General features: G+C 41.3%; 1 protein-coding gene across 3 annotated transcripts in view; it reads left to right on the top strand.

Moving 5' to 3' along the window:
- STK39 (serine/threonine kinase 39) overlaps window positions 1–21536 on the top strand; it is a 364512-nt gene that overhangs the window by 340879 nt on the left and 2097 nt on the right. For all 3 annotated transcript variants that reach the window (XM_001367443.4, XM_007494315.3, XM_007494318.3), the window contains one exon: window positions 13729–13793. In XM_001367443.4, coding sequence (XP_001367480.2) covers window positions 13729–13793 — 65 coding nt within the window. The remainder of the gene's footprint in view (window positions 1–13728; window positions 13794–21536) is intronic.

Genomic DNA, 21536 nt, shown 5'->3' with positions numbered 1-21536 from the left:
AAGTGTCTAAATCCAGCCAAATCACATCCTCTCTCTGTGGGGGGGAATCTGGTAACAGATTTAGTAACAAGCTAGAAATCCAAGCATGTTGGTTAGACTTAATTTGAATTTTGGGAAATTGTGATTTCAAGCCCTCTTCATAAATAATACATTTAGTAATCTTCCTCCTTATCTGAATTTCCAGTATCTTTCTTAGGACCACAGTTCCCAACAGCTGTTATTCTCTAGATTGCCCTTTTGTTTCCTTTTTAAGTATAAGAAATGCATTAGCCATTCTCCAGTCCTCTGGCACTACTCTCTCCTTAGTGAACTATCAGATCTTCACCACAGGCTTTCTTATTTCCCTTGCCATTCTTTCAAGTAGCTTCTGATAAAAAAAAGAAGCTTTTTGATAGGCATCTCCAATGTCAGCTCTAAGGGAAATGCTCTGACAGTGCACTTAAGGTTTGCCTTTGCCCCTTCAAATCAAGATTGAAGTTTTAAATAAATCATTTCATTGCTCAGCAGGTAGTGCCAGACATGCAAATACAAGTGAAATCAGATCCTGAAAAAAATCCTATGTGATTAGTTGTGAAGACAAACTGTACAAAAGATAAGTGAATAGAGCCGTTGACATTTTTCCCCTCCTGACAACCACCTTGGTTAACTTATGAATAAAGTAAAGGTGGATCATAGATTGTTAACAGTTTAAAAGATAAACATTCTTGGGGTCACTTAAATTCAGCTAAGGCTTTTCAAAATATGTATGAATAAAAAATACACACACATATCTCTTTATAGCTTAGAAAACAGGGTCTTGTTCATATTAGGTCTGCAACAAATACTGATGATTGGTGTTTACCTAAAATGACCACCTTTATTCATGGCCAAATTTTATATTTAAACAAATTTCACACATGCATGTATATACATACATATATACCCACACATGTGTGATTTTTTTATATATACATATGTGCATATTTGGTCCAGACCTGTGATTTCATTGATACAGGGCAGGAGTTGATGAGCCAGGTCCAAGAATGTTTTTTACATAAAAGTTTTGACCTCGGGCTGTTCTTAACAACTGCCCTGGCATGGGACATCAGACCTCAGAATACATTCTAGGGACCCACAGGGCCCTCTAAAAAGCCTTTCAGCAGGTCTTTGAGGTCAAAACTATTTTCATGATAATATCGACATATTCCAATTTCTAATGCAGTAATATTAATAGACATAATCCAGATAAATAAAAGCTTTTTGGAATCCTCAGTAATTTTTAAGAGGAAAGGTGTCTTTTCTGTTTCTAAGACCCCACAGTTTGAGAAATTCTGGTATGGGGAACTTGCTATATAGAAATCCCCTCTACCAAAGTGAAAGCTCTCCATCCGCTTTAAAACCTTCCTCTGTCAATGTAAAGCTATAAACCATAATACAACTTCCTAGCCTTAGGGAGGCACTTGGGGCACTGAGCCCCAACTGATTTGCTGAACAAGCAGTATCAAAAAACAATATGATTATGATGATCAGTACCAACACCACGGCCACACTGTACACATAGTGTGAATTCATAGACATCAGAATGGTCCTGAATCCTCAGCAGATGAAACTGTCACTCCTACGCCATGACCTGGGTGTAGGGGCATCCTTGTAATCCATCCAGGTGCCACCTGACATAGTACAAGCCCTGAGCCATGAGGCCAGACACTTTTCATCCTTGGGGCCACCATCCTGTATGAAAAGAGGACGTTTTGTTCCACAGCAGGGAAAGGAAACAGTTGGAGATATCCTAGGAATAGACTGCATTGGGGCAGCTAGGCGACTCAGTAGGACAGTTTTTACATTTTTAGGCAGATCAGTGGAAGGGGACAGTCCAAGCACCTTATTTTTCTGAGGATCTTAGCCATAGACATAGAAATGACTTCTGTGACTTCTAGACCTTATTCTGTCCAACTCCCTAGTTTTACAAATGAAGACACAGAGAGGTTAAGTGACATAGCCAGAATCATAGAAGTAGTCTTGTCGATATATGATTTTTAACCCAGATTCTGTGACTCCCAAGTTAGCATATCATATAGCTTTTTGATTAAAGCAAGTTTACTTTCTGGAGAAAGAAAAGGACCTTATAATCACTCCCAAACTACTATTTCTTACAGTTCTTTTAAAACAGGGATTCCTAACTTGGGACCCATGAGCCTGTTTTTAAAAAAAATATTTTGATATATGTATTTCATTATAACTAGTTTTCTTTTTCATTCTACGTATTTTATTTTATGCATTTAAAAACAGTGTCCTAATGTTTCACCAATCTGCCAATGACACAGAAAAGGTTAAAGAGAAGCAAGGCCTTTCCATAGGTCAGAGATTACAGATGCAAATCCCTGGCATAATTTAGAACATTGATATGAATGAATTGTAGTCAAAATGTAAATGAAGCTAAGCCCAGCACCTCTAAGTGTGAGCAATTATTATAAAGAGGAAGAAGTTAGAAAAGGATCATATTCTGAATGCCCAGCTAAAGGAGAAGGGTTGACATTATTCCTTCCCACCACGACCTTCTTTTTTTCTTTACCCAGACAGACCCATGCCTTACTGGCTTCCCTGATTCCAGACTCAGAGCTAAGGGCTAGAGAGATGATGAGACCTTTTGCTGAACCAACTTCCTTGGCTGGTGACTCAGATCTGAGACAGCTTACCCATAAGTAAGCATCAGTGTCTTAGCATTTCCATGGCCCTTTGTCCATCACATGTATTTGTTTTTCTTAAGGTCTCTAGCCAAGGACTAGACAAGATTTTGGATGAACCAAGATTAGACAAGATTTCATGTTGTAAGATAGTTTCTTGTCTTTACCACCAAGCTTCTTGTATTAAGATCCTCCTATTATTGTGCTCCCTCACAATTTTCTCTTTAATCAAACTATATGTTCCATTTTGCTGTCCCTGCTTCACCTCTGGTTTTGGAAATCTTGAAACTCTAGCCATGAAAATTGTTTCATCCTTTGATCTTTCTGACCTTTAGGTTCTAGGTTATTTGAAAGAAATTCTTATAATTATCTGTTATTACCCTTTGGCCCTAGACTTTTGTGTTTCCTTTTCTCCGGATTCTATGGGTTCCTAACCTTGGGTCCATGAAGTTTGGGATTTTGTTTTACTATTTTGGCATTTCAGTATATAACCTGGACTTGCATTGATGAGGTAGATTTATACCATAAGACCCAAATTCATAATGACTGTGCTTTGAAGCATGTTAAGAAATGACCAATGCTTATACTTCTAATTAGGAAGCATTCTACTTCATAGGATCATAGATATAGGAAGAAATAGAAAAGGGCTTTTAATTTAGGCTCTCATTTTAAAGATGAAAAGCTGTGACTCAGAGTTATCTGATTTGGCCAAGGTCACCCTGGTGGTAAGTGGAAGAACTGGGTTTCAAATCTGACTCCAGATCCAGTGATTTTTTTTTTTTTATTACCTGCCCCATCCTATGACTCTACTTGCACACACTTAAATGCAAGGAATTCTGTAAAGCCAAGTGGAAAGAGTCTTATGAATTGACTTTTTCCTATCAAAAACTGGGAAGGAAGTCATGTTTACTGATTGATTAATGCTAAATTGATTCCTAAAAATTGATCACTTTAGTGATGCCTTTTGTAGTTTAAGATCTTTGTCTCTTTGTCATAATATATAAGCCTACGAACAAAGAAAAGAGAGCCTTCATATTTCCAGTAAAAGTAATAGACATTTTATAAATGTTTGTTGAATAGCTTTGGTCAAGTGAAGTGTTCAGCCCTTGCCTGCGTCTGAAACTACCTGCTAAACCTTTATTTTTCAAGTTTTGAAAAATAACCCAGAAGCTGTTCCTTCTGGGACTGACCCAAGACTCTAGGAAATGGATTCTAGAATCCATTATTAAAATATGGCTTATTAGCAAGGAATTCGAGTCTCACAAGATCCTTCTGGAGAAAAATGGGAAAATGTAAGCCACAGATGATAGTGGAATTAGCTGAATATGGAACTAGTTGGATAACCAGATTCTCAGTCAGATTCTGTTTAATTTTTTTTTTTATCAGTGTCTTGTGTGAAGGTATAAATGGCATAGTGAGCAGAACTATAAGTGACAGACCTTTACAGTTAGGAAGGAAAACCATATTGGAATGGTTGGTTATTTGAACTGATCATCTAAATTAAGGTTCAGAAAGGTATTATTAGGCTAGAATAGTGGGCCAGATCTAATTGGATTAACGCAAATAATGATATATGTAAAGTTCTGCACTTGGGGGGGTTGGAAGGGGGATGAGTTCTGAAGTATCAGAGGAGGTGTGACTTGGGAATCTAAGTGGCTTAATAGATAATAAGCTCTATATAAGATAGTAATATAACATGATAGCCACAACAAAGCTAGAGCTTAGCAGATGTATAGTGTCCAGAAAGTGGGGGCAGTTTCTGGTCCCATTCTATCCTATTAGATAATATCTGAAATATAATAAAAACAAAAGCTAAAAAATTTATATATCACCTGCCTGTGCCAGGCACCGTGCTAAATTAGCTTTACAAATAGTACCTCATTTCATGTCCTCACAAGAATCTTGGAAGGTAGGTGTTATCACCCCCAATTGTGATGACAGAACTGAGGCCAACAGAAGTTTTCATGAATTGAGCAGGGTTGCCCTGCTCTAGTAAGTGTGAAATCAAATTCGAACTCATGCCTTTCTCACTCCAGGCCCAAGCTTTATCACTCTGCCACCTCGCAGCCTGAAGTCTTTGAAGATTTTTCTAAGGGAGGTTTTGTCATTACCCATGCAAAGGTACTGTAGATGGGATTGCTATTCAGAGGGACCTCTGGGTTCCCTTCAGTCCTGATATTCTTTATCAGAGATGCTCTAAGCCTAGCTTTCTTTCCCTTCTAGGCTGTATAGGTGCCTTTCTAATGTTATTATTTGGAGTTTAGCAAACAAATCCTGGGCTCAGAAGCTTTTAGGTTCTCTGTGTACTTTCTTTGTGTTTGTGCCAGATGGCTCTGCCTCAGTTGGCTGCTTTGCCCTGCAATTTACATAGTGTTCTTCATATGACTATATTTGCTGTCTCATTAATTTTAACTTTTTCAGAACTTTTCCCATTTTAAAAGTCATTAGGGTTAAGTCTCAAACTGTGCAACAAATTTCAGCTAACTAGACACTGTAGCATATGACTCTTGAACAAAGCACATTTGAAAGAAATGAATGTAAAGTCTCCTCCAACAGATTGCCCCCCTTGTTGTGCCTTTTCTAGCACTTATTTTTACTCTCCCTGTCTACACCCTCATTCCCTCCTGCCTATAAATAGGCCTCCATCTCCTCTATCCTGAAATAACCTGCACTTGATCCTTCCGTCCCGCTCACCATCATCCTGTATACCTCTTCCCAACTTTGTAGCCAAACTCCTCAGGAGGGCCATCCTACAGTAGGCGCCTCCACTTTCTCTCCTCTCACTCTTCTTAACTCCTGGGAAGTCCACTAAAATTCTCTCTCCAAAATTGCCAGTGATTCTTAGTTGCTTTTTCTCAACCCTCATTCTCCTTGGCCTCTCTGTAGCCTTCGATACTATTGATAACTTCCCCTTCTTTATTGTCGCTTCTCTCTAGGCTGATTTTGGGACACGGTTCTGTCCTGGTTGTCTCCCACTGATCGGACCACTCTTTCTTCTCCTGCGCCAGATCCTCCTTCAGTCATACCCTCTCAGCGTTGGTAGCCCTCTGGGCCCTGCCCTTCTCCCTCTGTGCTACTTCACTTGGTGATCCCAGCAGCTCTCTTGGATTTAATGCATCTTCTCAGTGCCCGCTGATTCTCACATCTACCTTTCCTGCCCCCAGCTCTCTGCTGACTGTCCATCTTACATCTCCAGCTGCCTTTCGGACATCTCAAACCGAATGACCAAAGACGTCTTGGGCTAAATATGCCCACAACACAATTCCTTATCTTGCCTCCTACATCCTTCCACCCCTCCCCAAAACAGCCGAGGACATGAAAGGCTAGATGGCCCCCTTTCAGGGCTGGGGCTCCAAGAAGCCGTAGCAGTCATACCTAGGGGTGTCTGAAGACTGCACAAGTGGTAGGTGAGCAGAGTTTGTAGTAGCAGCCTTGAGGCTGGCCGAGGCGGGCACCGTGGAGTGCTTAGAGAGAGGTGAGGTGTGCAAGGCGCCCACATGACTGCCCAGCTCCCCAGCCCTCCCCAGCTTCTTGCCTTTTTGTATTGCCCCCGGGCTTGGATGACTGCCTCACCACAAGAGCAGGCCTTAGAGCACCCGACTCCTAAGATGCCTTCCAGAGCCTGTGGTTAGTCTCCTTGCCTTCTAATCTCTCCCAAGGCCAGGCCCTCTATGAAGGGGCTCTTCCTTCAGGGCACCTTGGACCCCTTTACCTCCCCCATTCAGTCCCCTTCATAACTTGGCTCCTTCCTCAATTTCCAGGCCTCCAACTTACTTCCCTCCACATGTTCCGGTATCAAGGGACACCGGCCTCTTTGTTGTTTCTCACATAAGACCCACCATCTCCTGACCCAAAACATTTTCACTGGCTGCATCCGACACCAGAATGGTCTGCCCCCTCACTTCTATATCCTGGTTTTCATGGCTTCCTTTAGGTCTCAAGCTAAAAGGCCACTGTCTTGGGGGGCAGCTGGGTAGCTCAGTGGATTGAGAACCAGGCCTAGACACGGGAGGTCCTAGGTTCAAATCTGGCCTCAGCCACTTCCCAGCTGGGTGACCCTGGGCAAGTCACTTGACAACCCCATTACCTAACCCTTACCACTCTTCTGCCTTGGAACCAATATATTGTATTGATTCTAAGACAGAAGATAAGGGTTTAAAAAAATAAATAAAATAAAAGGCCACTTTCTGGAAGAAACTTAAATTTTAGTGTCTTTTCTAATTCTGAAGTTTCTTCCAATTTATCCTTCATGTATCTTGTTCAAATTTCTTTCTTCCTAATTCTTCTGTGTGTCAATCTTAAATGCCTTTTGTTGCCACTGTTAACAAACTCAGCCCTCATCCATTCTCCCCCATAAAACCTGGCACATATTAGATGCTATATAAATAAATGCTTATTCTCCTCCCTCTACCTGCTCCCAAGAAACTCTTAAAATGGTAGTTTATGTCTCTTGGAAATTTTATGACAATGTAAATAGCACAAATAAGATATATAATCTTTGTGAAAATCTATAAGGTTTTTAGCTTCAGAATATACTTTTAAAAATTACTCATCTCTACCTGCTATTTGGGGTAGCGGGGTTGTACAGTGGGCAGAATATTAGGCTTGGAGTCTGAAAAACCTTCATTCAAATTTGACCTCAGACAACGTACTACCTGTGTGACCATGGGCAAGTCACTTAACCCTGCTTGCCTCAGTTTCCTTGTATATCAAATGAGTTGGAGAAGGAAATGGCAAACCACTGTAGGATTTTTGCCAAGAAATCTCCAGAGTCACAAAGAGTCAGACAGAACTGAACAACAATGACAACCTGCCATTTTGAAAGCATGACAGAGGATTTCAAGTAGCATCCTGGAGAAGATTCTGTAATTGCTTTTGCTTTATACTAATATTCTTTGCTTTTTAGAAGTGAAGAAATTAAGTCTTATCTCAATTCCAGTTGATGTAGAGCCTTCTCAGCTACCATGACTTAAAAGATTGGTCATTCTTCACCCAGATGTTTTACTTTCTTCTTCTGTTTCATTCCAAAATAGTACTAAATCAGAATGTCCAGATGAATTGTCTCCACAATTCAAGGCAGTGTACTAGCTTTATTGATTAATGTCCTTACCTGTTTAGAAATGGCCAGTAGAATAGAATTGCTAATGAATTCTACAATCATGACACTTTCCTCCTGTTACTAAAACTTTAGAACAGAAAACACCTTAAATCACTAAAGAAAATTCAGGACCAAAATAATCAGCTTCTTCAGTTTGGGCTTATTTTAAAATTTATCCCTTCAATTCTTTTCTCCTCGCCATCCAGCAACAGTTTCAAGACTGTCCCACCATTTGTAACCAAATGAAAGCAAACATTCAGTTACTCAATTTAAAGTTATTGGAATTTAAAATAAAACTCTATCCTGGCTAACTTTTCTTTTTAAGATTGATCAAATTGGTTAAACTTTAGATTGATGCCAAATGCTCGTAACCTTAAGTGAATTTCAGTGAGAACTACTGCTATAGTATTTATTCCTTTCTTTCTTGCCTTTCTGTCTTTACTGAAGCACTGGTGGTGCACTGGATCGTATTCTGGACCTAGTGTCTAGAAGAACTGAATTCAAATCCAACCTTGGGCATTTATTAGCTTGGTGGTCCTGGGAGGTAACTTTATTTGACTTATCTCAGTTTCCTCAACTGTAAAATGGAGATAATAATACTTATATTGCAAGGTTGCTGTGAGGATCAAATAAGATAATATTTGTAAAAAGCACCAAGCACGGGACCTGATTGTAGTAATTAAAATAGTGGAAGATTTAAATTGTGGCAGATATAAGAGTGGTTGGCTTAAATTGTGACCGCAGAAAATATGTTTTCAAGACAGTGTCTTGTTTTTAAATCAAATATAAGGTGTCGCCAGGATACCCAAATCAACTGGGTTTTACAGAGATTTTAATTCATACAAATGAGGAATTAAGAAAGAGAGAAAGAGAGGAAAAAAGGGAATAATGAAAAAGGATAAGCCGGCCCTGGCCAGCCCTGGCCAACCCAGGCCTAAGGCCTAAGTCTTAAGAGAGAGATCAGTCAGTCTTTAATCACTCACCACAAGATCTGTCCCAAGCAAGAATATAGACACCAGTTCAGCCAGCCATCCATCTCCAGAGAGAGATTCTTCTGACTGTCCTGAGACTCAGCTTTTCCTCTCCTTATAAAGGGAATTTTCTCCTATGTCACCTCCCCTAAGTTCTCCCATCTACCAATCACAGTAGACGTTTTTCAAAGGACAGACCATTCTTAGTTCACACCTAAGAAGGCTTTAAATTTTTTATTAAATTCACACCAGAAAACTTCTGAGTAAGTTCTCACCTCTTTGCTCCTTGTAAATTCACAAGTTGCCTGACCTTTATAGGTACTTAGCCCCCTTTTGTATTAGATCTAAAAATGGGCACAGCTTAAGAACTTCTGCCTTACTATAAGTAGGGGTTTAAGTATCTTTCATTGTTCAGCAAGGAGTTTCTTCCCCTAAAGCAGGCTTAAGTAGGGGTGGAGTAGAGGTCTCACATTCCTGATCTAAGTTCCTTCATTGTTGAAAATGAGGAATGGTCTTAACCCAACCTTATGAAGTAGGGTCTGAGAATTTTTAAGGTTCACATGATACATAATAGGAACTAAATGCCCTTTCCTTTTCTTCTGTGGTTGTAGGTTTTTTCATTTTGACTTCTACATTTTTCTTGCTGTTATTACAGTTATTTATGATGTGTGTGTGTGCTTTTGTGATCAGATATTTTTCCTGTGCCAGATCAATCCCATAGAACTCATTTTGGCTAATGTCAAAATTAACGTTGACTTTAGTCAGTTTCACATCTTTGCTATTATGCCAACTAAGAGTTTGTCCAAGGTTTGGCTTCTGTTCAGCCTTGCAAATAAACATACATCGTTTGCTCATTAACAGGGCCTAGTGGTGTGTATCACCCACACACTCCAAACAGTAATAGTTGCAGATCTTTAGCAATATTAATTTAGTTATGACAAAGAGCCAATTTCTAATATACTTCCCAGTGCAGATCATTAGCCTTGCTCCATCCTCACATATCTTCTATGTTTGCTTGGTGTTTTCCTCCTTCTTTAGGCCATAAGTTCTCTTAGGCAGTGAAGACCATTTCTTTTTATTACTCTGTGGTGTGGCCCCAGGAGTGTCTTGGCTGTACCGTCCCCAATGAGGTACAAAGAGGATGCTGGTCCTTTACTGGATGAGACATTCTGTGAAGTGAATACCCACCAGTCATCTTAAAGAGACTTCTTTTGGTCTTAGCCAAGAATTTTCTTGCCTTTATTAGAATACAGCAGACCTTGAACTTCTCTTATAGCTTTTATTGGAGAAGTAAATCAAATTAAATAAAGACAACCAGCCACCAGCCCTTTGTGGGATTATTTTCTGAAATGTTTGTATTTGGGAAGCAAATTGTTTCTTTAGACTAATTGCTAGGAATACAAACACAAAGAATATAAACAGGCATTACAAAACTGTTATTTTCCAGCATCAAAGTGAGAATGTATCAAATAGTACATCTTATAAGGAACTTAGAGAAACAGGGAATGTATAATACCAGACTTGAGCTGCCAAAGAAATAGCAATTCAGTTCTGTATTTTCTTTGATAGATTAATCCAAAATCATCTCATTTCCTTCCCTATTTGGAAACAGAAGGTTTTGATCATCACATTCCTTCTCATACTGTGGTTACTATTAATATTTTCATAAACATGGGACTCAGAGGACTTTGTCATCCTCAAAATGCAAATATAAACTTCTTGCCTAAATAAGAATACTGGGGACCACTTGAGGAGACAATGTGAGGGAATCACTCTCTTTGTAAGACCTTTTAGAAGAATGAAAAGGACAGAGGTATGACCGGCATCAACAAGGGCATTTCCACTCAGTGACTTATTTGGAAGACATAGCACCTTCTTTTTCCTTTCCTCTGTATCTTCCATCCCTTATAAACATTTTGGACAAGAGAAATGATCAGAGAAAGCACTTGGTAATGAAAGAAAGGAGTAGGAAAGGAGAATTGAAAGGGAGAAGTAGGAGCAGGTCTTTCCTGATGTTTTACTCAGAAAATAAGAAAGCATTGGTAGGAATTTGAATTGAGACAACTGGGACCTAGAGTGGGGAGAGCAGGTTTAGAAGTGTGTTTTGTTTGGAGGCTGGAGACAAGTAAAACAAGAATCTTGGCATAATCAGCACATGCCTGAAAAACCTTAAAATAACCACCACCACCACTACCACCACCCAGCCCTTTTCTACATACACCCTAGGTAAGGAACATCTTTATTTTTGAAATCCAGGTGCACAGTAAGAGGAGGGGGAGGGAAACCATACAGTGATCACCCTTCCTTTTAATGAGCATTGCTGCTACTGGAGGAAAAAAATTAGCATCACTCTGAATTTTATGTGATGTCAGTTAAATGAAGGTGTTTTATAGCACTTTACAACAAATTAGAATCAAGTAAATTGAAAATAAGCCTAGCAGCTGGGATAAGTAATCAGGTAAGTGGCCAGTTTTGCTATTTTCGCTTTGAGCTGAATAAGAAAATTTGAATTTCTAATGTCCCTGGGGTACAGGATTCACAATTGGAGAACATAGTTTTTAGGGTGATTGTTTTAAATAGCTAACAGCTCAATCTTGCCCTCCAGTACACAACTCACTTTTTGAAGCCGCATGGAAAATCAGCCATGGTATGTGTGTGCACCCAAGCAAGGGCTCTCTGTTGCATAGGTTTGAGCCCTGCTTTGGGGATGGAACTAGAGCAGAGTGAAATAGAGGGTCTGGAATGAGGTAGTAAATCATCAGTATTAACTGAGAGACTGTTTGTGATGGAAAGGAGCAAAATTCAAATGACAACTTTATGGCTGCCCATGAAACAGCCCAAATCAGAGAAGCCACTACAACATTTTATTTCTTAAGAAAATGAGTGTTGTGCTCAGTTGCTACAATTTGCATAGTCAGAATGTTCTAACTTTAAAACACACAGATTTTTTTTCTTTCATAGAAAATGTGTAGAGAAAGAAAAAAAAACAATGAAAACCTTGTTTCCTGGTGAAGTAAATGTATAGGTTTGTGATTCAGGATACTCCGGGGAGGGGAAAAGACTGACTGTGAGATGATAATTAAAAAATAGGACATCTCTCACTGATGGCTTTGGATGATAGGTGGTATGTTAAAGGGAATTGGAGGAAGGGAAGTTAGATGGCACAGTGTATATAGTGCTGGGCCTAGAATCAGGAAAACTTATCTTCAAATCTTTGCCAAGAAAATGCCAAATGGGCTCACAGAGAGTCAGACATGATTGAATACAACTGAAAGATAGTGTTGCGGAGGAAATGAGCATGGAAAAGAGATAGTTGTTGTTAGACTCATTAGGGAGAAATAGTTTGAATTGAAAATATATTTCGTGTGTGCATGCATGTATCTCTGCAGTTCTTAGACCAAATATAAGGAAGTCAGAACTGACTTGCAGAGATCCCACTGCTAGCTTTTTTTTTTCCAATTGACCTAAAGGCCAAACTTTAAACAGGTTATGTTCTACTATTTTAAGTACTCCTCTTCAAGGCATTATGTCTACATACTTGCAATTAGATCTTCAATCATTTTAGCTTTAATTTAAAAGCTCTTAATTGTAGAAGAGGGAACTCTTTTCTCTTTTGGAAAATGAGAATTATAATTGTTGTTTTGTCTCCTTAAATTATTTAAACAATGATCTATTTGATTGTAATGAATTGGGATTTATATTTAGTAAAAGCCAAAGTGAGACTATTATCATTGTCTTAGTCAACAGAGAGCCTGCTGGGAAAAACAGGGGGAAAAAAAATCTTTTTTTTAAATTCTTATCATCTGCCTTAAAATCAATACTAGTATTGATTTTAAGGCAGAAGACTGGTAAGGATTAGGCCCATGTTGGTGAAGATGTGGCACTTGTGCCCCTGCCGCATGGAGGGCATTGCTCCCCAGTCTGAGGACATTTTCCACATGCTCTGTCTCTGTGGCCAGCCGCCCCATGTGAGCACTTCTTCCCTCCACTCTCTGGGGTAATGGGGAGCTGGGGAGGCTCACAAGTGGCTTGAAAGTGCAGTTTGGGTATGTGATCTCAAAAAGGTTAGCCAATGCTGGCCTAGACTATGGGGGTTGTGACTTATCCAGGCTCACATAGCTAGGAAGTATCTGAAGCCAACTTTGAACTCAGGACCCCCAGCCTCTAGGCCTGGTTCTCTATCTACTGAGACACACCAACTGCCCCCAAAATGATTTCTTTACTGAAATATCCAGTGCATGGTGACAACTTAGTGTGAACTTTAGATTACTCTACATTAGCTTTTTAATTTGTTTTTTTTAAAAAAAACTATATATTTATGCAAAGGATGGGGGGAGATTGGTAATGATACAGTCATTGGTAGTTTTGAATCTGAAATGACAGAATTAGATTCTGACCGTGGTGGGCTCAGTGTGATACCATTCAAGATTGTACTTAGATGATTCAACAAATCACCGTGATTCAGAGTCAACATGAGCACCTGATTGGTAGAAACGACCTGCCATTTTTTGCTGCCTGTGTTAGGAGCAGATATGAACAACAGATCACTTTTGTAAGTTAGGAGATCACATGCGCTTACTCTCCCCCCGCCCTCTTATTACCAAAGAAAGGAATGATTTTAATATCTCTTCATTTTATATCACTCTCTACTTACCCATAAAGCTCTTTAGCCTCATTGTTTATGAGGCTAAGCATTTGAATCGTTGGGGACCAACTTCATTTCTATTTAATTTCTTGTTTTATAGAATGGGGCATTGTGGGGGGAGGGATGGTTATGGTTTTTTTAAGTGTGCATGAGCAAAAGTCATCAAAAAGTCCATTTGCTCCAAATATTATTGTTTGCTTTGCCCACAGCAGTTTTGCAGCCTGAAAATACAGACTCACTGTCTATGTGAAAGAGCCTTTATGGAGGGCCATTCTGATTCATTGATTGGAAAGCTAGTTGGTACTCCAAGCCTCTCATCCACCATCATCCTCTCTGTTTTTTACTTTACAGTTGCTGCGAATTTGCAGAAGATTGTAGATGACCCCAAAGCATTAAAAACATTGACATTTAAGTTGGTAAGTGAAAGGCTGTGACAAGTGACTCAAAAGGCAGGTAATGAATACAAAGAACAGCTCTGTCATTTTGTTCCGTTTTTCTTCCCTTTTGTTTTTTTGGGGATCCATCTGTGTCTTTAATCAGGAACACAGAACACCCTTCTTGACAAGATACTTCTCATTGTATGAGCCCATTTCCTTCTCTTTTGCAGTCCTGGCTTGAGGGTTAAAGGGATCACTTGTTAGTCCTGGAGGCTACTTCTGGGAAGCATTGCTTGACTGTTCAAAACCAATGCAGATCGAGAGCCCCGTCCCTGTGAGGACGCCTCCAGACTGTGCTATGAGTGGTGTGCTGGGGCATCTTCAGAATAGAGGTGCAGTTGCCCTGAAAGGACAAGAAGTACTTAGAGGCGGTCGTGGGTGCCTGGTGAACAAAGGAGTGATATTGGGGAGCCCCAAGTTTGCAGGGGAACCATCTCTATTTCAGTGATAAGTTTTCAGTGATGATAACTACTACTGGACAAGAGAGATGTTGGTGACTTGTGCTTCCCAGGAAATCAGACACTACTGCTGTGGCCTCATCAGACAGCTTCTCCCTGACATCTCCCCGATGGTCAGAAGGCCGCTGGGGGTAGATGCAGAGGAAGGCCACCCTTAGCTAGTTTTCATTTTCCCGATCTCCTTGAAGACAAGGGTGGTTCTAGTTTTCCCTGTGCTTTCACAGCACCAGCACCATCATAGGCGATTAATAAATGTCAAACAGCCTTGCCCAAAAGGGTTGGTTCACTTTAAAACTACAAATCAAAAGCATTGAGATGCAGTCAACATAAATACTAGATATTTTTTAAAATGTAAAAGACCAAGACTTTACTGTGAATTACATTTATTGATGATCTGTAGTTTTCATTCCTTGTGAAAATTAACTGAAAATGTGCTTAGCCAAAATTGCAGAATGATTCGTTACAATAAATGCCAGGCTGCTGCCAATTAGCACTCTGGCTTTTAGCCCTTATCTGATTGCTAGTGACTGGGCTGCATTTAAAAAAAAAACAAAAAACAACCACAGCATCAAAAAGAAATGTCTCTGAGGAGTTCACATTGTTTGGGGAATAAAAGAATGCTGTGTTGAGATGTAAAACAAGAAATTAAAGATGGGAAAACTTATTACCAATTCTGGCCTTCCCTCAGGAATCAATATCAGTCACCTTTCAAGCCCTGTAATTCTGCAATTTTGCAATGTATTTTCTAAGTCATGTGCAATTTTAAAAACAGTAGATCATTCATTTGAGATATTTCTGAGCAAATAGGACTGAAAAGTGACATTTCAATAGAAGAAACTGTATGATGGAGCTGAGACTTGAACTCATAATATAGCGGTTGGATAACCTTGGGCAAGTCATTTAACTTAGTTAAGTGAGTCTTTGTTTTCTCATATTTAAAATGGGAATGATGGGGACAGCTGGGTAGCTCAGTGCATTGAGAGCCAGGCCTAGAGATGGGAGGTCCTAGGATCAAATCTGGCCTCAGATACTTCCCAGTTGTGTGACCCTGGGCAAGTCACTTGACCCCCCCATTGCCTACCCTTACCACTCTTCTGCCTTGGAGCCAATACACAGTATTGATTCCAAGATGGAAGGTAAAGTTTTAAATAATAATAATAAAATGGGAATGATAATTCTTCCACTACCTACCTTACAAAATTGTGAAGAAAAGCATTTTGACGGACCTGAAGCACTATATAGAAATGAACTTCCACTATAGATTTCTTTTCATTCGCCTCAGGAATTATGATTAGAATTTTATACATCAAAACATTCCATCTTCAAAATACTTTTATCTTTTAAAATGAACTAATTAATGCATAATTTATAAATTATTAACATAATACTTAGACCTGAAGAGGCCAAGAGATTCAGTTCTGGTTCTAGCCTGGTCCTTGCATACCTTTTTACATAACCAGACAAATAACGTCTCAGGTTGCTCTGCTTCCTTAAAGACACCAATCTGTGATTTTAAATAGAAAATTTGAACGTATGTTCTGCAGGGTTTTTTTTGGTTTTGTTTTTGTTCTTTTTTTACATACCTTTTGTAAAAATGTCTCCAAATGATATTATGCCACCTAGCATAACAGTAAAAATGGTATAGAAGACTTGCCTCGGAAAGATATCTATGTAAAGAACTGATATCTATGTAAAGAACTGATCTTTTTCAAACATTTTGGATTAAAATCTGTAGCCCATGATTGAAAACTGCCTGTACAAAAGACCTCAAATGCCTCATGCCACTTTTGGTAATATCTTTTTCTTTGTAAAAATTTTTAAATTGCTTTTAATATTTAACTATATCTCATTTTGATTGGTTTTTGGTTTTCAAGGCAACTTTTCAAGGTTCTGGAAATTTTCAAATGTATGGAAGAATTTTTAAAACAAATACTAGTAGATCACTTGGCCTCCACTCATTTAACCTGCTGTCAAATACTTGTTAAAATCTTATACATACAGACATGTATTTTTTGTATACGAGGTATATTTCTATTTTATGTATGATAAACAATTGTATATGATATATAATGTATATGTAGCGAGGTATATTATGTATAATATACATGTGTGTTGTATATATGTATATATCTGCATATATAGAATATGTATAATACATATTTAGTACAGGAAATATACACATGTTTTTAGTACAGGAAAAAAGTAAGAGCCAAGGATCGAATTAGTATCCATAAAAGAGATTCTCTACTTCTATGGAAAGGGCTCTATCTAGTTGCTTATAGCAATCTCAGGGGTACTAGTCACTTAAACTGGACACTACATCTGCTATTCACCTAGTTTTCCTTCTGACTCCATCTCAGTTCTTTAAATTCTACTCTCCTGATCCTCCCAACAACCTCCTTCTCACTTCTGGAAACATGGCATTAAGTCATGTAGCCTGGTGTGATTTAGCTTCTCCTACTGATTACTGTCCTGTCCTCTGCAATTTCTATTCCAGTGTTTAGTGCTGAAAAATTTATCTTCATTTAATTCATTAGACAAAATGCTCAATAAAGTCCAATATTTGTATTTTCTCTAGCTAGGATTTATAAGATTTCAAAGCTTTCCTGCATTCATTTTTACCAAAGCACAGATGCCATAGAGGAGTGATGGTGAACTATAGCATGGGTGTCAAAGCTGGCATGCAGAGCGGTCTCTGTGGGCATGCGGGTGACCCTCCTCCCCAATATCCCCCGCCCCAGTTTGTTACTAGAAAGGCAGAGGGACTGGGCAGAGCTGCTCCCCTCCCCCTCTCTATTGTGCTTGTTGACATTTTTTCACATTTCCTGCCCCTCTGCCCAGCAGCCAATGGGAACACACAGGGGAGAAGGTAGGTAGCCCACAGGCAGCAGAGGTGGAGGGGAGCAGAGTTGCTTTGGCCACTCCCTTGCCCCTCTGTCCCACATGTGCCCCTCATCACCTGCCCCACTGCCCAGTAGCCCAATGGGAGCACTTTCTTCCTTTCCTGGCTGGGATAAAGGGTGGGTAGGGGGTGAGACACAGCACTCTGACTCTGATGGGTGAGGCATGGCTCTCAGTCTTGGGTGGGGGATGGGCATGGCCCTCTGTCTCTTAAAAATTTTGCCATCACTGCCATAGAGGGTATTCCTGCTAAAGTAAAATATGACATGTGGGTACTATACTCTTATTTTGCACAATCTTTCTAAATACAAAGGGATTTTTGAGTCATTTTTATTCCATTTTTCATACATCTCTCCAAGGTATAACATTCTGGAAGCATCCTATTTTCTATTTTTATAATTAGAAATAAGTAATGTTTAATTAACTCTTGAAGGTAGAACACAAATAAGATGCCAATTAATCATATCTGATTTGTATGTGTTTAACCTCTGCATTATAGTCTTTCTTCTGCAAAGATAGGGTAAATTTTTCAGCACTGAAGAGTGGAATAGAAAATGCAGAGGAGAGTTCAATCAGTTGGATCATACAGGCTACATGATCTAATGCTGTGTTCCTGGGAGTGGGAAGGAGGTTGCTGGGAGGATGAGGAGAGTAGAATGTAAAGACCCAAGATGGAATCAGAAGGAAAACTAGGTGAATACCAGATGTGGTACCTCTGAGGCTGCTTTAAGCAACGTGTAAGATCCCTTTCCAGAAGACCTGGGCTCTCTTTTATGAAGACCCCTCAGCCCCAGAATTTCCCCATGAGCCAGGGAAGTTACTGTGTCCGCTCCCTAACTCTGGTGTGGCCGCTGCCCTTCAGAAAGCCTGGGCAGTAGGGGTGCCGCCGAGAGTGCCGATGCCCTAATATGAACCACCTCTGCTCAGAGAGTCCGCTGTGCTGATAAGGGGCCCGTGGCGCAGACAAAGGCGGAGAGTACGGCTTGGTGGAATGCGGAGCATGAAGGGCTGAGCTTGGAGTTCAGTAACCCCATTCTGCCACTTCACTCCAGGGTCTCACTTTCCTCATATCTACCTTGATGGAGTTGGACCACAGAAGCCCTAAAGCCCCTTCCAGCCCCAGAACTGGATGGATGGATGGATGGATGGATGGATGGATGGATGGATGGATGGATGGATCTTTCCTAAATCCTTTGTGTCAGGCACTCTGCTAAGTAATAGAAATTGAAAAACGACAAGTCGCTCATCCTTGTCCGCAAGGAGCTTACTTTTAATGGAGGAGGCCCGGTGGCGTGGGAGATGGATTTTGATTTAGTCGTAGCAGGGAAATGTGGAGCTCTGGAAGAATAGCTCCATAGACCTTCCCAGTCTCAGTGGCAGCACTGATATGATGGTGGTTCTGGAGCTTGAACAGGGCAGCTAGGCAGCAGGGCCACTGGAAGGAGATGGCAGGGAAGGCAGTGAAGCTTGGCTGCCATCAGCCTGACAGTCCTCTGGCGTAAGGGAGTCCTGGGGGGGTAGGGTTCCCCCGTGGCCCCTTGTTCTCTACATCTGGGTTCATGGTGTCATTTTCAACAGGTCAGGCCCTTGTCTGGGTATTCAGCTTACGTTTAAGGCGAGGCCGGTGGGCGGGCCGGCGGTGTGGGGGGAAATGACCCTTCAGCTGGGAGAAGGGTGTGCTGCTGCTCCAGGGAAGGTGTGTTCCTAAGTGCCTTCATGATTTTGGATGGCTTCTCTCGGGGCTGACCAAATTGCATATCAGGGGGTTGAAACAAATGTTGTTTGTGGCGTTTGTAATCAGGGAGAAAACAAGCTGGCAGTAGACATAGTATTTGGGGAGTTTGTATGTCAGGGAGAAAAACAGTCTGGCCATAGACAAAATATTGTTTGGGGGACACAGTTGTACCAACCCCTGAAAAATATTATTGCCAGTGTTTTTCATGAGTATCTTTCATAAGCTTATAGCCCGCCTCAAAGGGAAACCATCAGGAAGGCCTCATAGCCACTAGGCCTGGTCTTATAACAATGGTTTCCATGAATAAATTCCATAAACGAAAGCCTCTCTCAAGAGGAAACTGTCATGGTGGGCTTAAAGCGAGCGAGGCCTGGCCTTGGAGCGAGGGCCAGGGAGGTGGATGTGCCGGGGAGAAGGGCTTCCGAGCATCCTTCTCCCGAGTCACTGAGGAGGCGGAGGCTCTGAGGGGGGCCACGCTGGGCCGAGGGGGAGCAGGAGCACAAGAGAAGAGCGCTCTGCCATGGGGAGGAGGAATAAGTCTGCTTGTTCCCCCGGGCCCCCGGGAGGCAGTGGGTTCAGGGGGTGGGGCTGAGAAGGCGAGGCTGGAGAAGCAGTGGCCAGCGTGGCCGGCAGGGATCCTTCTGAGAGGGGCTGCACAAGGTGGTTTCTGAGGTCTTCCGGCTCCCATGAGAAGGGCTTCAGGTGGCAGCTTGGAGCGCAGCGACCTCCCCTGAGGCAGTCTCCTGGCTTGGGGGGGCCCTAATGGCAGGCCCCAGCCTCATCCTGAAAAGTGATGCTCAGAAGGAAAGATCCCATAGGAGCAGCATGGACCGAGGCACGGCTTCCTTGCCCTTAAAGCACCGTCTGCTGGGATGGTGGCGGCCTCTGGGTCCAGGTGGGGAGCTTCCATAACTGGCCCAGAGGCGCGCTGTTCTTCCCATTCCCACAGCTCACATGGAAGGGGAGTCGGTACGTTGGTGATGTGATTTTTACAGGGCACTAGGAAAGCGTGCACACACGGCCCTTTTTATAAAACACTAAATAGCACTTACCGTGCCAGCCACTGTGCCGAGTACTTTATCACAGTCTCATTTGATCCTCACAACAGTCCTGTGACGTAGGTGCTAGTGCTAGCTCCATTTTACAGACAGAGAAACTGAGACCAACAGCATTCAAGAGCCTTATCCAGGGCCACACAGTAAGTGTGTGAGGCCCTGACTCGAGGCCCAGCACCCTATCTGCCCTACTCATTCCCGATCGTTGCAATTCCCCTGATAACATAAAAGCATCTAGCCAGGGTTCTACTAAAATTCAGCGAGAGCTGTATTTGGATTCACAGCCCTACGTGTGCCCTCTTTTTTTAATGGAAAGGTCCTGGAAAGTTTGGGGGGGCGGTAATATTCTTTCCTACTTGAGCATGACTTAATCAGGTGGCTAAAACCAGAGAAGGAACAGCAAGGAGACACACATAGTTGTGGAATGTTGCTTCTCTGGGGAGAGAAGCTGTTGTGGGGGGCCTTGAGGGCTGCAGCCTGAAAGAAGCCTTGTAAGAATTGTAAAAATGTTTGCTTCCCTACCTTTCCTTTACCCTGTGCTCCAGGATCCAGGATGCTTCAGCTCTTCCTGTGCTTAGAGTTGAGAAAGTTTAGATAAGGGGGGAAAGTGATAATAGAACAAAAGAGAGAAGGACGTGCTGACAGCTTTTTAAAATATTATTTTTTGGTAACGATCCTAGGTTTATGCTGAACTGTCTGCATACTCTAGCGTCACCCCCTTGGTGACTAAGGCCACACCATCCGAAGATGCTGTTTAGAGGTGCCCCGTGTGGCCATGAAAGCCCAAACCAGCTGGCCCAAGCACGGAATGGAACGGGAACTCCTGAGAGCAGAGGAGTGACCAGCATGAAGGAAGGCACGGCCCAGGGTCGGGCGTAGCTTTTTTCAGGCACCCGACGGGCCGCCTCGCCATGACCTTGGCCCCGGCTGCCTCTTCCAGTTGTCTTCTCTTAGCTATCTCAAATGTTACCCGAACTCACGCCAGTAGTTAGCAGATATGATAGTGTTCTAGAGAAAATGTAAATGACATGGAATAAATGATACTATTCAGATTGGATTGGATTTTTTTAAAGAGTTTCAAAGACATTTTACTTGAAATTCTAGAATAGCTTTTAGCTTATCTTCAAGGAACGTGGATTTACCCACTTGCATGTACTATGTTTAATGGGTCCATTTGATAGACTGTCTTTTTGTAGTGTTCTAAACACACATACCAACTAATGCTAAGTAGGTTAATTGTGATGAATTGGAGGGAGATTTAAAGGGCTCATTTCCATGGGAGACTAATTGTTGTGACAGTAGTTTAGCAGGAGGTTTGCCAAGAAAAGGGTCATACAGTGTTATTGATGTGCGATTCACCATTCAACACTATTTATCAATCTTCTATTGTCCCCACCCCCATTTCTTGAACAGTATAGTGTCTAGACCTTGATTTATGCGCCCTATGGCATGAAGGGGACAGCTTAGAAAAGGTGAGCAAAATACTGGATGTTAGGGAGGAAAGAAAATGAAGAACTTTCAGAAATACGTGAGAGTATTGGGGACAAGAGTTTGACAAGTCCCACAGATTCTT

The sequence above is a fragment of the Monodelphis domestica genome, chromosome 4 (assembly GCF_027887165.1).
Source record: "Monodelphis domestica isolate mMonDom1 chromosome 4, mMonDom1.pri, whole genome shotgun sequence".
NCBI lineage: Eukaryota > Metazoa > Chordata > Mammalia > Didelphimorphia > Didelphidae > Monodelphis > Monodelphis domestica.
Note: the sequence above shows the minus strand (reverse complement) of the source record. Positions and strands in the feature narration are given on the sequence as shown.